The 17,092-nt window shown below is 32.4% G+C and overlaps 2 protein-coding genes across 4 annotated transcripts in view; both read left to right on the forward strand.

The window, feature by feature from the left end:
- Positions 1–7,921: 7,921 nt before the first annotated feature.
- LOC107012485 (F-box protein At4g35930) lies at positions 7,922–11,291 on the forward strand. 2 transcript variants are annotated; one of them, XM_015212347.2, is made up of 6 exons: positions 7,934–8,069; positions 8,216–8,262; positions 8,960–9,483; positions 10,364–10,438; positions 10,524–10,633; positions 10,719–11,291. In XM_015212347.2, exons 3-6 carry the CDS (start codon positions 9,097–9,099, stop codon positions 10,978–10,980), a joined length of 834 nt encoding a protein of 277 aa, XP_015067833.1. In that variant the 5' UTR covers positions 7,934–8,069; positions 8,216–8,262; positions 8,960–9,096; the 3' UTR covers positions 10,981–11,291. The 2 variants fall into 2 exon arrangements, with proteins under 2 accessions (XP_015067834.1, XP_015067833.1); XM_015212348.2 differs by lacking the exon at positions 8,216–8,262 and having other exon boundaries at positions 7,922–8,069.
- Positions 11,292–11,926: 635 nt separating this feature from the next.
- LOC107015011 (vacuolar protein sorting-associated protein 35A-like) overlaps positions 11,927–17,092 on the forward strand; it is a 10,335-nt gene continuing 5,169 nt past the window's right edge. Inside the window, exons 1-10 of one of the 2 annotated variants that reach the window (XM_015215159.2) lie at positions 11,927–12,106; positions 12,204–12,300; positions 12,918–13,041; positions 14,681–14,866; positions 15,342–15,429; positions 15,630–15,686; positions 15,785–15,874; positions 15,987–16,109; positions 16,573–16,647; positions 16,721–16,780. In XM_015215159.2, the coding sequence (XP_015070645.1) occupies positions 12,014–12,106; positions 12,204–12,300; positions 12,918–13,041; positions 14,681–14,866; positions 15,342–15,429; positions 15,630–15,686; positions 15,785–15,874; positions 15,987–16,109; positions 16,573–16,647; positions 16,721–16,780 (993 nt within the window). In that variant the 5' untranslated portion in view covers positions 11,927–12,013. Of the gene's footprint in view, positions 12,107–12,203; positions 12,301–12,917; positions 13,042–14,680; positions 14,867–15,341; positions 15,430–15,551; positions 15,687–15,784; positions 15,875–15,986; positions 16,110–16,572; positions 16,648–16,720; positions 16,781–17,092 lie in introns of those variants that run through there. The other variant, XM_027915270.1, reaches the window with a different exon arrangement.

Genomic DNA, 17,092 nt, shown 5'->3' on the forward strand with positions numbered 1-17,092 from the left:
TCCTACTTGTCGTCGAGGGTAATGAGAAAAGTAGCAGAAGAAAATTTACAAGTATGGGACGACGGAATCCATCACGGGCCGTCGTGACCATGACGGTCCGTCGCGTGGTCCGTCGACCCAGTCAGTTTTTAACAAAATAATCTTACTGCTCGAATCGACTAAACAGGTCGTTACAATTGTGAATAAGCATCAAAGGAAAAATGGCATGTGGATACTGTAAGAAATACATTCCACATAGTTGTTTTTCCTACAGAATAGTCTTGAACTACGTCAACCACAACCTTAAGTACCCAAAACCTCTTCTACCATGATTATTGCATTGTGTCAAATGTTTAATGTAAAATAGTTAAATGTTGGAGATACTTTTTTAAAAAAGTTGGGGGTAGGGGAAGGGGAAATGGGGAGGGGATTACAAGGTGGGGAATCGAACCATCACCAACAAGGTAAAAGTTTAGGTAGCCAACCGACTAAGCTACTCCCCCAAAAAAATGATAGAAATACAACACTTTCACATATTTATTTTAATCCTATAGCATGTCCAGGATTCAGGATGCACAAAGTCCTACATCAGTTATGTAAATGTTTTCAAATAGCTTTATGGGCTTAGAGTACTGTGTTCTTTTGAAAATTAGTTTGCTCTTGGAAACAACAAAGAAACACAATCTAAATAGGTGGCTATGCTAATATAAAGATGGATTTCCTAGTTCTCTAACATCTTGTAAATAGTAATTAGTCAAATTAACAACAAAACAAAGTATATATGTTCTTGCAGTGTACAAGACTTCAACTGCTAGTTCTGAATCTAATATAGTATATTACTACCTTGACCATTTTATTCATTTCTGGTAAATAAAGAAAAGAAGATTGACACCGATCAACAGAAAGGGACTATATTTATATCACCTGTGACAGGACAAAAAAGTTTCTGGCTTGTATGTGATGTTGAGAATGATGCGAGTACCGTTGTTATAATGGGAAGGTTTATTACTATAGAATGGAGATTGTAATTTGAGAATGTCAAAGCATATGAGTGATATATTATTGATTTGATTTACTATGTGTGATTGTTCTTTACTGAACCCGTATAATTGTGATAATTAAGGTGATTATATATCATAACGGCATTTCATTTATTGAGATGTTGCATCATCTCCTTATTTGATATCATATTGTGCACATGCATTGACATGAGATTGGGTATGAGTAGAGGTCTAACACGTGGAGATCGTCCATGTTGAGATCGAGTATTGATTATTTGGGTATGTGGAGATCTTTCAAGCGATAGAAAAGTGATGATTATGATTTGGGCACGTGGAGATTGTCCGTGCGAAATTTGTTTGATTATGATACTGCGTTGAGATCTTCCACACATACACGTGGAGATCGTCCGTGTCGGTATATGGACCTCGCGAGTCCCCCATGGTTCATGAACTCTCGATGTATTTTCGAGGAGTATCATGTATATACGGTTGAGAGAGAAATTGATATTCTGAGGCATATCATTTCATGGTATCATATTGCATTACATCCCATTACATTCTTCATTCTTGATGATTATATGTTTTACTGGTGGTTGGAAAGTACTTGATATTTGATTACCTCTATTTGACGAACTTGATCTTGTGTATTGCTGATATTGTGAGTGACTTTTTGTGAAAGTTGTAATTGTTGGATATTGAGTTTGTAGTTGAGGATGTGCAAATTTGTTGAAATGATTTTTTATAAGCTGGGTGCTATGAAAACTGTGAACTGTTAGGTTGGGCTGAATTTTATGGAGGTTGTAGTTGTGGAGGTTCGATTGGCGTGTAAGGAGTACTCATATTTTATCCCCTTAGCTTGTGTTTAGAAGTTTACTTGCTGGGTATCGTGTGGTTTGGTACTCACCCCTTGCTACTACAATTTTTTTTTTTAGGTTACTAGCCCGAACTTTGTGATATTTTCTCTTCTCCTTGTCTGAGGCTTCTTGTGGAGAATTGTGAGGTAGCTGCTTGTTATCTCAGCAGACCTTCTTACTCCTATTTATGATCTTGTTCTATTCGAAAAATAATGTCATTTGAGACTAATTTTTTTTTCCTTAATCAATATATATATATATATATATATATATATTATGAAATTAAGTAAATGATTTTCCAAGTGAAAGTAACATAAACAAATTTCATAAATGTCATTTTCATATTAATTCTGTCTTTTTCATCCTCCAATGCACTTCATTTCATTGTTATTTTTCTACATGAATTACATAATATTTGTAATAATGCTAGATAATAATTACCCCTAAAATTAGACAAAATATACCAAACTAACTTGTACATGATAATTATACGATTGGAAGAAGAAAAAAAAACTCCTATCTGTCGAACATTTTGGTCAGAATAGGGTGATAATGAATGGAAATTGTTTAGTTTATTTATTCGTTTAATTCAACTTATTTTATAATTGAGTTAATATACAATCAGATTGATTCGTGAAAAAAATTATCTAAATATTTCTAAAATATATATAGAGAGAGAGAATCCGCTCATTTGACACTTATATCGCATTGCTAAAAAATGAGGTCATTTTCATTTGATGTCCATGTCGGTATTAGGCAATTATAGAGAGAAGTGGAAGAATTCGTTTGAATTGACTTAAAAAAAGTAGTTTTTTAATAGAAACTAAGAGCCTGTTTGGCTCAGCTTAAAAGCTGGTCAAACTGACTTAAAAGCTGATTTTTGACTTATTTAGCTGTTTGGCAATACTCAAAATAGCTTATTTTAAGTTAAAAAAAACTTATTTTAAGCCAAAAGTTAAAAGCTGGGGTAGGGGTGCTTTTTTTTTTTAGCTTATAAGCTGTTTTAAGTTGACCACATTTTTATCTTTTTGCCCTTAATATTTTTATACAATCTCCAAATTACAACATATTCCTAACATCTCTTTCTTCCATTTTTCCCTTTTCACGTTTGGCATAGCAACTTCAGCACTTTTATCCAAACACATAACTGCTTATTTTAAAAATAAGTTTCAGCACTTTCAAAAGTACTTTTTTAAAACTGCTTTTATTAAGCCCATCCAAACGGGCCCTAAAAAGGCTAAAATTAAATGACTTTTAAGTCAAAAAATAAAAAGTAGGTGGTAACTTAATTTTGAGTTTTAACTTATCTTGAGTTATTTTTAACCTTGTCAAACATTTCTTAACTTATTTTAGATCCTTTTTTTTAAAACTTATTTTAAGTTATTTTATATTTATCAAATACTTTTTGAAGTCAAAACTGACTTAAAGTAGGTTTAATCAACTTTTAAGTCAATCCAAACACCCTCGGAAAAAAAAATAATTTGGGCTTTTAAATTGTTATGTTACCAAAACATTCTTCTTGGACTGATTTACGCCAATATTTCTTTCCTGGGCCACCATTTAGATTTGGGCCATTCACACAAATATTCATATTTTGTTGGGTTGGTCTTTAATCTTTTAATTTATTTTTTAATAAATAGTTATAACTTGGATTGAGGTATGAGAGAGACGATAGAGATCGAGAAAGATAGAAGAGATAGATAAGTGAGATCGAGAGAGAAGATAGGAAGCGACTAGAGTGTATTTGAGATACAACTTATATCTCAATTGAAACTAAAATACAAAATCTTCTCTCTTCTATATCTTTCTTTCAAATCTAGTTTGTCGTTCTCCTCTCTGTCCCGAACCGTAGATAGATATTGTACGTATCAATATACACAATAATGACACAATGTTTGAATATTGTATCACCCTAGTATAAATATACATATACAATTTTTTTATAATAATAGTTGTATCATTTTTTTTGATACACAATTACAGTTTGATAATAATTGTATCATTTTTTATTGATACTTACAATATTTTTTCTATGATATATAAATACAATTTGTATAAATTGAAGAAGATACACCTTGATGATAGGTGTATCAGTTTTTCTAATACATAAATACAATCCAAGGAGTTGATACATATTTTCACCTAGTGATTCAAACATTGAAGAACAAATTAAAAATGTGAAATGAAAAAAATTGATATATTTACATTATTTTAATAAATAAGAAAAACAAATCAATAATTAACAACTACCCATACTAAATAAAATGGATCATCATTTATAGCTCAATTAAATAATCTAGCTTAATATATCTAGATTTAAATAATTATTTCAATTATATTAGCCACAATATTTATTTGGACTATTATCTCAATTTTAATGTAGTCCAAATAATTGTATGGATTTAAATGCTTACAATCTTAACCACAGTTTGACTAACAGGTAAGCCTGTTTTGAATCTTAGTAATACTTCTTTTTTTTAACTTTTTAGTTTCAATAACATAATATTTAAAATAATTTTATAAATAACATTTAAAAAAAAAATACACTGATTTTATCCTTTTAACTCTTTAGGATAGATTCTTGATTAGGGTTGCATATTAGTCCGTTCAAGTCGATTTTGAAGTTTATTGATTCAACTTATAATTATTTATCGGTTTATAGACATGCTAAATTATAATAGATACATTAAGATATTGTCTTATCGATTATTAATTGTCATCGATTTAACCATTAAGATTTTACATTAAAAAAATGGAAATAACTTAGAAATAATGTAAGAAACCAAATGAATGAGTTTGACAAATTGCATCTTGCTCGAAAGCAAACATTGTTACATTGTAGAATAACCGAGAGTTTAAGACAACCAAGAAATAAAATTATGAAACTAAACTCTAAATGAAGAAATTTATATACCGAATTGTATAAATACAATTATTTCATTTACTTAGTTTAATCCAATTATATAAAAAAACTCAAACCGTTAAAGATTATTGGTAAAATACCACAAAATCACAATTCATTATCAATATACCAAAAATAATTTTTCGATTTGATTTTAAAGATAAAAAGTGAACGGCTTGGGCTTGAATTTTGAAGTACATAGGACAAATTTCTCAATTTAAAAGGATCATAAATTATATTTGGTAAATTAAATTTATTTCATGTACTCCTAAATAATGTATCAAGAACAATAAGTGTGATGGAGCGTTGGACTATCATCTTTTGTGTGATTGAAATAATTTTTTTCATTTTTTCATAAAATATTATGTAACAAGAATTCAAAATTTAAAAATTTTAATCTATGAATTTTTAATCATAACAAAACTATTTTATCGGACTTATAAACAAAATCTAAAACTTATAGAAGTTCTTAGGAATTAAAAAATATTTTAAATTTATCATCTTAAACTTTTTCCAGATAAGAGATCGAATTCAAAGTAGGGTTCGAGTTTTAAATATAAAGTCGATTTTTTTATAAAAGTGCTTTGATTTAAAAAAAGAATTGTTAATCTTAAATTTAAATTAATCGAACCTTAAATAAATACTAAACACATCGATAAAATGATAAATAATAATAAGAGAATCCAAGGAAAAAGAAGTTGTACAAGACTAGTCTTTGTCCTTTTAATATCCCCTTTTTTTTACATAGGATTCTTTCGTATTTAAATAGAATCTAATTAAAATATTTTAAAATCGTTTAAAGCTAACAAATTATTTTTTTATTTTTCCAACTTTTCAAAACAATATTTCACATGTTTTTTTTTTTAAAAAATAAAATAAAATCTTATCAACATATTTTGTTAATGGTGATCAACGAATGTGAAAATATTTTTTATCGATATATCTCATTCAAAGATACTATGTATGATTAATGAAATTCTATATACGTAGAATAATATAACTTGTTTGATGGGATAATTACATAAATATAATTATTCTAGAACTAAATATGAGATTGTTTATCCCACATTTAGTTATAAATATCATCAAAATTATTTTATTCCACGAATTATATAAAATTATGAATCAACAATTTCACATAAAAGACTAGATATTCTTGTTTACATCTAGCATATAAAAAAAATTAAATTTTACAATTAAATAAATATATAATTCTTTCACCTTTAATCATACTATCATATTATAACTTCATATAAAAAAATAATATAAATATATATATTTTTTCTTATATTTTCCTCTGTAAATAATTTTAAAAATACAGATAATTGTCAAATCAAATTTTCCCTCCCAAGTTTTCCTTTTTTTTTTTTTAAATATATTTTGAAAAAGACAGATAATATTTTTAATTTTTTAAAAAAAAATCAGAAAAATAAATAAATACTAAAATTTTAATTAGAATCCAATTTTGCCGCCATCTACGCCACCCACGTCAGATACCGACCTCGGATTCCTACTTGAGCCCTTAAAGTACTGTCAGCACAACCAATTAAAACTTGCCACGTCAGCTTTAATATATTTATCATACCCCACTTCCCAAGAGTCCACAATGTGGGCCCTAGGTTCATCAGTTTTTTTTTTTTTTAAAAAAATTATTTACTTTGGTACCTCAATTATGAATGAATTATGATCATGATCCTTATGATATATGAATTATTACATTTTACTTCTCAATTAACTAAAATATGAGTTTTTATTTCTTTATATAAGTAGTATCGTAGTTAGTAGGTGTTTGATCATAATTTTTTGAGAGAGAAAGTTTTAGGTGTATTAGGTCCATTTGATTATAATGTCATACATTTTATTGATATAGGATGAGTGAAATTGAGACTCGTATATGAGTATTGTCTGATATGAATATATCACCAAATTTAAAGTTAAGTTTTATAAATTAGTGTATAGGTCGATATTATTGTATAAGATAGGGTTATGACCAGTTTAAAACATAGACGATCAAATGATCAATGTAGTAGTTATAAGGACGATTCTATAGATGTATGAGCATATCTTGATGGATATAATTAAGAAAAAAAAAATATTTGGAGTAAAGCGGGAGGGACCTTTGCGATGGACACGACAAGATAAACAAGAATGACAAGATTTGGCCATATAAAAAAACATAGGGATACGTGTAATACAAAAGATATGAACTCCTACGAGAGATAAAATGGGATGAAAAAAATTTAATGTGAGGTGATTAATACACGAGGACATGACATAGTTTTAGTTTAGTAAGGATATCATCCTATATATGAAGATATAGAGTTTGAGAGTTATAATCGAAGGTCAGTCGATAGCCGAATGATGTCACACGTCACGTTAGAGAAGGAGGGGATTCACTATGTACTACTTATTATTTTATCCCGTCAATCATATTTTTTTATTGCGACTCAGCATCAAAATTTATTTACTCCGCGATGTAAAATTATATGTGAATACGTTATTGTTAATTTATTTAACAATATATATTGGAGGAAAGTCTCAAAATAATCCCTCCTCTTTAGATTAAGGCTCAAAGTGATTCTTGAGTTTTCACATGGAGCACTAATAATACCTCATGTTTGCAATATTGGTGCACTTTTGGTTCTATCCTAAAATTTTACCTATTTTATAACATTAATTTTGTCCAAAATTTTATATAAGGAATATCCAATCATTTTTTTATATATTTAATAGAAATAATAATTCTATCTGAGAGAAGATGATAAGAAAAACACATTGTTCTGTTCAATAGAAATATATTGCAGCTAAATTAACAACATCTAACATATGACTTTGTAGGTTAAGAAAAAATTATAGTATTGCGCGTGAAATTATTGTAATAAACCTCTCGACTTTACCTGCAACACGATTTTTACTAAACAAAACAAAGGTATTTTTCTTCTCACGTTCTTTGATATGAAGTTGTTATTTCTACTAAATATATAATATGACGATTGAACATTCCATACATAGGTTATAGATAAATCAATCGAAAAAAATAGATAAAATTTTGAAGGAGGACGAATCTATATATTGCAAATAATTTTCGTTTTATTTGAAATTCATTAATATTCCAAGGACTAAAAGTACTAAATATTATTATATTATATGGTAACAGTTATTAAAAAATTTGGCGGGCATTTACAACAAATTCAAATATTTTATTTTATTTTTAACCAAAACCCTAGATATTAGAATCTCCCTCATTTCACTTCCCTCTTCTTCCCTCTCTCCATTTTTGCTAGGGTTTTCGCTTCTCTCTGCTTATCGGTTCGATTTTTTGCTTCATTTCAGGTTCGCCATTTTTCTTCTCTGTATCTTTGTTGTTTAATTTTGTTTTTTGATTACGTTCTTATTTTTTTCCCAATTTTTGTGAATTTTTTTTGGTTCATGGAGGTTCTGATTTGCTTTTTTTCGCATTTATGTATCGTGTAAAATAGTTCCTTGAGCGGAGGATTAATTGAAAACAGTTTCTCCGCGGTATAAGGTAAGGTTTGCGTACATTTTAGCTTCTCTGGACCCCATTTTGTGTGATTATACTGTGGATATGTTGTTGTAGTGTTGTGGAATTGATCCTTAACTAATTTAGTCCTGAAGAGGAATTTTTGTTGTTTCTGTGTATAGCTGTTTTTGTCTAGTTTGTGTTTCAACGTTTTTTTTCATGGAGGTTTTGGTTTAGATTGTTTCTATTTTGTTGAAAGGTAGACGATTTATATGGTTGATCTTAACTAGTTTAGGATCTAGTTTTTTTTGGTTTTGCTTGTAGCTATTTATATTAGTCATTGTTCAAAAATAGTGTATTTTTGGAGGATCTAACATGGATGCGGGTTCATTTTTGGGTAGTTGTAGCAATTAGAATATTTTCTAACTAGTTCCAGATTTGACTGTATTAGTACGGATGAATTTTTTGGAGTTCTTTGTGTACGTTGGTGGCATGTTTGCAATTACTATATGCTAAAGAATTGTATGTTCTATTGTGTTTAGCTGTGAATTTATTTTATCTTGATCCTGTTTTTGGATTGGATTTTCTATTTCATCCAGATCCTGTTATGTAACTCTCAAGATGTTAGTTATGTCATCCATTTGTTTCTGAAGTTAATGTTTTGTGTTGTTAATTTGTTTATTAAAAGTTGGAATCTTTCCTGTTTTTGATGGGTATGACTTGGAACTTTTTAACTTTTCAGGTCAATGTTGAGGAGTAATCAGAGTTAATTCGGTCTTGATTTGATAAATAAGCAAAATTTATTAAAGTAGAGACTTTAAGAAATTAGGTGATGATTTGGTTAAACTGATTGGAAACAAAAAAGTAAATCAGAATAATATGGGTAAAGTGTCACCCAAAGATGGTCAATCCAAGACTCCAAAACAGAAAAGGCGAACAAAGAGTACAAAGGGAAAATATTTGAAACCAGGTGCTTTGGCTCAGCTCCGTTACACTAAGGCATCAGCTGCTAAATCTTGTACGGATCTTGGGAAGAAAAGGGTGGCTGTAATAACTTCAGATGAAACGAACAATCAAGCAGCACTTAAAAATAGTGTTGTTGAGGGAAGTCCCATATTTTTATCACCCGTGAAGTTTTGTTATGGTTCTGTGAATACGCCCATTGATGTATCTAAGCAGAATAAATTGCAAATGACACCAAAGACACCTGGTGCATTTGAGTGCACATCAGAGTCGAGGCTCGAGTCTCTTCCAATGGATTTACTGGTATAGAGAGTTCCATTCCTTTTGCTTTCATTTTATTGTTGATCATATGCTATACTGATGCATCAAACGTTCCGATTTATATCATTTTGCACACTGTATGTTTTGAACTGTGGATGTTGGATCTTGTGTCACACTTGGAAAAAAATATGAGAACCATAGTGGTTAACAATCTGGTATTGTTCTTATGTCAATTTCATCTGAAGTTTTGATATTTGGAAAATATTATATATAGCATTTGTAGTATTGTTTTTTTTTAAATTTTCCTTGGAAAGCTTTTGTGAATTGAAGCCACATAAATTTGTCTCATCCACAACATCATATCAGTTGGATCTGTTTTAATACTCCTTATTTGTTGATGATTGTCATCCTTTCATAACAGCAGGAATCCTTATCATGCTTGTATTTTATTATCTATCCACACTTTTTTTCACCTGTTTACCCCTCCTTGTTCTCCCTGGTCAGCATCATGTAGAAGACCTGCTTACTTTAAGGTCAGATTTTGTAAGTTGCTCAAATTTAGAAAAACCAATAGTATGCAGTGCTTATGAAAAAAGAAAGTAATTATTAGAACAGAAAACAGTTAGAAAGACTGGTTTATCAGCTGAAAATAGCTTATCTTTGAATGGTATGGTATATATGTTTCAAAGACCAACCAGCGTTGTGAAACATGAAATATTTGCTGATATGTGTGCTTTTCTTTATGTTCTCTGCATTCACTGAGAAACTGAATAGAAGATCTGCAGGGCATGGGTCTTACTGTTGCCCTGTGAGTGTTATGCTTGGTGGTGTGATTTAGGAAACTAATCTTTTATGTATTTGTGTTTGCTCCTTTTAATTATCTGAGCTGAAAAGCTAATAGCTTTTTTACTTTCTGATTGAGGTCAAACTACTGTGCCATTTACACCACGACCAACTTAAAGCAGTTTTCCATGTCTCTCAGAAGATCAGGAAGGCAGTGAGTCTTTATCTGTCTCTGTGTTCATCTCTTTTTAAGAAATGGGTAATGTGTTGGACTCTAATCAATGGATCAAATTCAATAGGTAATTCAGGCAAGGCTTTTCCATTTCAATTATACTACTCCGGATAGAACGCGGCAGGAGATGTTAAGAACCACGACTCCTACCCCCACTGATCACTGGCCATTTGTAAGGTAATATTTCATCTCTCATCTCTATAACCCATCTTGATGACTATAGACATATCTGTTGAATTTCTCATATGCCTGTCACTTGCAGCAAAGAAAACGGAAAAGGTGCATGGATCAACACTCCTCACACTCCTAAGGCTCCAAAACATGGTCCACGTCCTTCACCCCGTCTCAAGTTCCCAGAGATGAGGCACATTGCAGCTGTTCTTTTCCAAGAGTCTACTATCCCTAAAAGATACATGGTTCCATCTGTTATACCAACGTCCCTATGCAAATCGTTGGGTTCTAATAGAGTTCTATTCTATGAGGATGAATTATGCCAGGCTGTTGCTCAGAATAAACTCCGTTGATTTCCAGTGTTCTCCTCTTCTGATATATGTATAGTAGAAAACTATCTCGTTTTCGTCTTTGGTAGCAAAATGGACAGGATGCAGTTTTTGTAATATTACTCCAGGGCACTCGTTGAAGGTGGTTAAAGATTACTAGGTTTAGATAGATTTGAATGTTTTCGCGAATAATATATGGAGACTTGGCTTGTGTATAGTTCTCTATAAGTTCTAATTATTGGGGTCTGGGTGTTGCTTCTGCTTGTTTCAGTGTTTGTTACTGCAGTAAATGAAATTTACAAGAAAAATCGAAGTCTCTGCCTTTATATCTGAAACTGAAAAGAGTATTGAATAGAGGGTATTCCACATTTGTGGAGAACTCTATCAATGTTACAACGAGTTATAACAGCATAACCAATGTATCCCATAAGTTAGATAAGTCGAGGGTGGTGTGTATGTAATTTTATCTCTATTTTTGTGAAAGTAGATTAGTTGTTTTCAATGTTATCAATGAGTTTTTGTAATGAAGTATTTATCTATTATGAGTTTATTGATTGTTTGTAAACATGAGTATGTAATTGTCACTATCATCTACTACATTTATCAGCCTCCATCATATTTGTTTAATCACTGTTGCCATCTTCCATCACCACTTCGTAGGATCATTACTGTCCACCGGCCACCGGCTATTACCCTAGTCAGTATCCACAATTATCACTATGAGCCATCATCATTATATATCGACAAATATTTTTTCAAATTTTTTTTATTAATATAATATTTTAATACACCTATTTTTAGGTCTTAACTTTAATACTAAAACTAATATTTAAATCTATAATTAAATTTAAGCATCTTATAATAAGAATATGTAATGAGAATTTTAAACAAATAAACCAAAGGACAGATTTGGGTGTCAAATGACCCGACCCGACCCATGTTTCTTACTGGCAGTTGCAAGGAAGTAATATCACAAAACTGAAGTCAAAATACCAAACAGAACCCAGAAAAGCTCGTCGACTTTGCGAATTCACCGAGAAATCGATCGGAGAACACTATGACCCCTAACGGAGTTGAAGATGAAGATAAATTTCTAGCTTCTGGAGTCGCCGGCATTCAACAGAACGCCTTTCACATGCATCGCGCTCTTGTATTTTCACAAAACCCCCAAATTTTTTTTTTCAATATTTACATGTATTTTTAGGTTTCCAGGCACCTAAATTTTGAGTTCTGTATGAATTGTGTAGGACTCAAATAATCTGAAAGATGCACTCAAATATTCAGCTCAGATGCTGTCGGAGCTCCGAACTTCAAGGCTATCACCTCACAAATACTACGAGCTATGTGTGTACTTTTTCATTTGATCTGATCTTAATTATTGAACACTTGATAAATTTTTACTTAATTCCAATTTTTTAAGCTCCTTAACCTCAGTATTAGAACTGTTTTGCTGTTCCTTTGCTTTTTTTAATTTAAAATTTTAGTTAGGTAGGGGAGTGTTGTCTCATTTCCTAGAAGAATAGATTGGTGCATTGTATCTGTTTTTTTTTACCAGTAGTAGTAGCATTTGTCGCGTATTTGGCCTATCTTACAACCTTTTAGTAGCTTCGGTTATTGCATTTGATATTGGTATGTTATGTTGTGTTTCCTTATTATTCCGTGTCTTTTTTACTACTGTATTGTTCTGTTAGTTGCTTTGTTAGTTGCTTTGATGTTCGTTTCTTGAGCCGAGGGTCTTCCTGAAACAGCCTCTCTACCTCCTCGAGGTATGGTAATGTTTACGTGCACACTACCCTCCCTAGACCCCGCTTGTTGTAGTTGTTGTTTTTGTATTGTTGATATGATGAAAAAGAATTTCAACAATTTAAAAGCATTTGATAGGACAGTGTTGTAGTTGTTTTATTCGGTTGTTTCTAATTTTTGAAATCTTTTAAATGTTTAAATGCTCATTGTTTTATTAGATATGCGGGCTTTTGATGAATTGAGAAAGCTAGAAATGTTCTTCAAGGAGGAGACGAAGCGGGGTTGCTCAATTGTTGAGTTGTATGAACTCGTGCAGCACGCTGGCAACATTTTGCCTAGACTGTAAGTTGTTGTGATGATCCAACTGTATCTTCCTCTTTAACTCCATTTTCTGCAAGCTTTACCATAATGTCCTTGAGCGAGTAATTTCATGTATGCGGATTGGCTTAAAGATTTGCAGTCTGTATCTATTTTGTATGTTTCCAGAGAGTAGTACTTTGGACTTCAATTATCAGGGACAATTTTTTTTAGTAATGTAATGAGATTAAAGACTCAAATCAAATATAGAGAACTATCAATCATGGCTGAAAGCCAGAAAGAGAAAACATTGTACTTCCTGGGTGAGAACATTAGAAAATCTACACTTGAGAAAGCACAGACAAAAAATTAGAGAAATCAGAAAATGGATTTAGTGAGAAATTATTTGGCTTATACTTATCTTTGATGGAGAATCCACAAATATAAGTAGAAAGAACAACCAGTGTAACAGAGATGACTTTTCCTTTACATGCAGTGAAGTATTAGGACCAGTTGCATTTGACATTGCTTTCAAGTTACTTTTTTCATGCTAATCTTACTGTTCTTCGCTTAATTACTTACCGATGATGTCAAAGGCACACCTGAGCCCTGATGCAAGGTGCAAAACATGTTGAGCTCTTCGCTTCGCTTTATGGTTGCTTTAGTGTCATCATTAAGGTTTTAAGGGCCACTGAGTGCAATCTTGAAGATGTGACACTAAACCATTCATATTACACTTTATCATAAAATTTTTTTAATTGCTTCATCCGTATGTTTGTTATTCATGCTTATGATTACTAATCTTGGACTACACATACATATTTCACTTTCTCTCCATTTGCGCCTTTTTCATTAAAGCCAACACTTTATTTGCGGTTGACACCCGAAAAGACTAGAGTGTTTTTTGTGCTTTTGGCTTTTAATGACACTGCTACTTGCAGACATCTGTTCTCAGATTCAGCCTTCCTTTAGCCTTGGTTGGATGTTCCTTTCTTAGTTGCGCGGACTCTTCACTTTTGGTGCTGCAACCGTGTCGGATTCTCCAAAAATACACTACTTTTGGCAAATCCGACACGCACCCGTTGGCATTTTTGAATAGTCCGAGCAACATAGGGCTTCCTTTATGACTCACACAGTGCAAGTTTTGCTGCTTTAGCAGTTTGGTTAATGGAGATCAATGCTAGAACTTGCAATATAGTTTATTCAAACTGGAAAATTTCCAATTAGTTTCTGGAATTATTTGGAAAGCACTGCTATTTTAAGTAGTTATTAATATATATCTAGAGAACTGGTGATGCTGTGGCAAACAGGAGTGCAGATTATGCTCAGACTAGTTTAGGATGGGTAGTTGGAGAGGAGTTCAGGAAGTTAGTAGGATAGCTAAAGACATGTAGGTACTCAGGGATGCTGAGAGATAAAATATTGTTACTAAGATTTCCACTGCTATATTAGTTGCTACTTTAATTCAAAGATCAAGATAAAAATACGGTTGGTGGAGTGGTAGTAATGTGCTTCATTTCGTTGGTTCTTTGTTCTTTTATTGTTTAACCTATGTTAAAGAGATGCTCTATTTTTTATCTTGCTGCTTTCAAGCTTGTCTTTAGTTTGGTTCTCTATTATTTTCTATACACTTCACAATCGTATTCTACTTTCTAAAGTTCATACCCCTGCTCTTGTTCCCCAGGTATCTACTTTGCACAGTGGGGTCTGTGTACATCAAATCCAAGGAGGCTCCCGCCAAGGATATCCTTAAAGACCTGGTTGAAATGTGCCGTGGTATACAACATCCTTTACGTGGACTCTTTCTGAGGAGTTACCTTTCCCAAGTTAGCAAGGATAAATTGCCTGATATAGGTTCCGAGTATGAAGGGTAAGGGTGTTACTCAGCTCCATGGTGTGAAACCATCATTTAGTTACAAGAATTATGTGTCAGTTTCCAAGTTTGTTGGGTTTCCTTAGCAATGTTCTAGCTTCTAAATATAAGTGCTTAATAGAGAAAAATACTACGATGAAGTGTCATCCTGAATGCTTAAACCACTGACATGACTCAAACTGATTAGCAGACCAGCAGTGTATCTATGTTTTATTTTGAATATTTGAATAGAATGCTGGAGTAGCAGATTATGTTGTTCATGTAATCTGTTTTATGGTTGTCTTACTGCCAATTGATTAGTTGAGGGTTTCCTCAACTTCGTAAATGTAGTATGATCTTGACACTGAGGAAAGAAAAAAGAAAAAAAGAAAAAGAGACTAACTTACCTTCATTGAAGCTTCTTTTATGTTTAACCTCACCTGTAATGTGAACATCATCGTTTTATACACTAATATCTTGTTCCCTTCCACAGAGATGCAGATACTGTTGTGGATGCTGTAGAGTTTGTACTCCAAAATTTCACGGAAATGAACAAACTCTGGGTTAGAATGCAACATCAGGTTAGTTGAAACATCTGTGGATGCTATAACATGCTCTCATGCCTTGACATGCATAGTACCACAATGCTTGCATGTCATGAAGGTAAATGTAAATCATGAGGGCATAATTTGTGGTCATGCAGGAGTTTTAATGCTTGTGAATGATTCATACTCTTTGCTGATCATGAGTTGAGGCTAGCATCGGGCTTTCTCATCTGCAGGGACCTGCTCTGGAAAAGATGAAACGCGAAAAAGAAAGGAGCGAGCTTCGTGATCTCGTATGAGCTGTTACTTCATCATGTTTACTAGCAATCAAGTAAGCCGTGGATGTGTACACTCATGCGAAGCTTTTCCTCTTTGCTTTTACTTTTGGTAGGTCGGGAAGAATCTGCATGTTCTCAGTCAAATTGAGGGTATTGACCTTGAGATGTACAAAGAGACGGTGCTTCCAAGAATTTTAGAGCAGGTGATTTTTCTAGTAATTTAGTGTCCATCTGATAACTTCTGCAGTTTGTTTAAACACAAAATGTGAACCATTTCTTTTGGTCTCAAAATGTGTATCTCATGATTATGCTTAGGTTGTCAACTGTAAAGATGAGATTGCTCAGGGCTATTTGATGGATTGCATAATTCAAGTCTTCCCTGATGAATATCACTTACAAACTCTTGAAACCTTATTGGGTGCTTGTCCGCAGCTTCAGGTGTGTTTTATTGTTGGTTCATAAAACAAGCTTCTAGTCAAATAGATCACTTAAGCAATGAAGGAAAATCGTCATGCCTGGCAGGATGCCAGGAGTTTGAGATTTGTTTGCTATCTGCAACAGTGTAATATACAATTTTTTCAAACGAAAGATTTGGTTTGGTGACTTGTGATGAGTCTAGTTTTTTTTATGTCATTTAATGTTAGGTTGACAACCCACCCTATTAGGTACTGAAGTTTGTTTTTAAAAAAGGTATACTGAAGTTCAGTATCTTTGTCATCAGCCTTCCATAAGATCTTAGAATTTTTTTTTGTCTTTGTTGATAAATTCACGCTGGTGATATGAATTTGTTCCAGTTGTTAGAACTGTCTCTTTGACCGTTCTAGATAACCGCTAATTAATGCTTAACTTCTATTGGAATTAAACTTCCGAGCACTATTTCCCTTGTCATTTTCTTTTTCAGCCATCTGTTGATATCAAAATGGTGCTTGCTCGGCTGATGGAAAGGCTCTCGAACTATGCTGCTTTAAGTACAGATGTAAGTAACACATAAAATAACTTTTGTGGAATCAGATTTTGTATATGTAGTTTCTAAATCATTTCTACTGCAGGTTTTACCTGAGTTTTTTCAAGTGGAAGCTTTTGCGAAACTAAACAGTGCCATAGGGAAGGTAAATGAGCCCTACCTTATTCTTGCTTGTGAAGGTGTTCTGAAAGAGAACTCTCTTAGGCCTGGATTATCTACCTCCAGCATGTGGAGATTAACAAGAGCTTGAAGAACTTTGAGAACTCTAACCAATTTTCTGACTCATTCAATAACTAATCAGTCGAAAAATAGAAGTTGACCGAAGATCTGTGGATGTCAGTGTCATGGAGATTGGAGACTGTACCTTCCTCACAACTTTACAGTGGTAGTGATTTATGCATGCACAGAGCCACAGATGATTATGATTTTATTGCTGCTCTCCCCCCCCCCCCCCCCC

Source organism: Solanum pennellii, chromosome 3, assembly GCF_001406875.1.
Source record: "Solanum pennellii chromosome 3, SPENNV200".
Taxonomy (NCBI): domain Eukaryota; kingdom Viridiplantae; phylum Streptophyta; class Magnoliopsida; order Solanales; family Solanaceae; genus Solanum; species Solanum pennellii.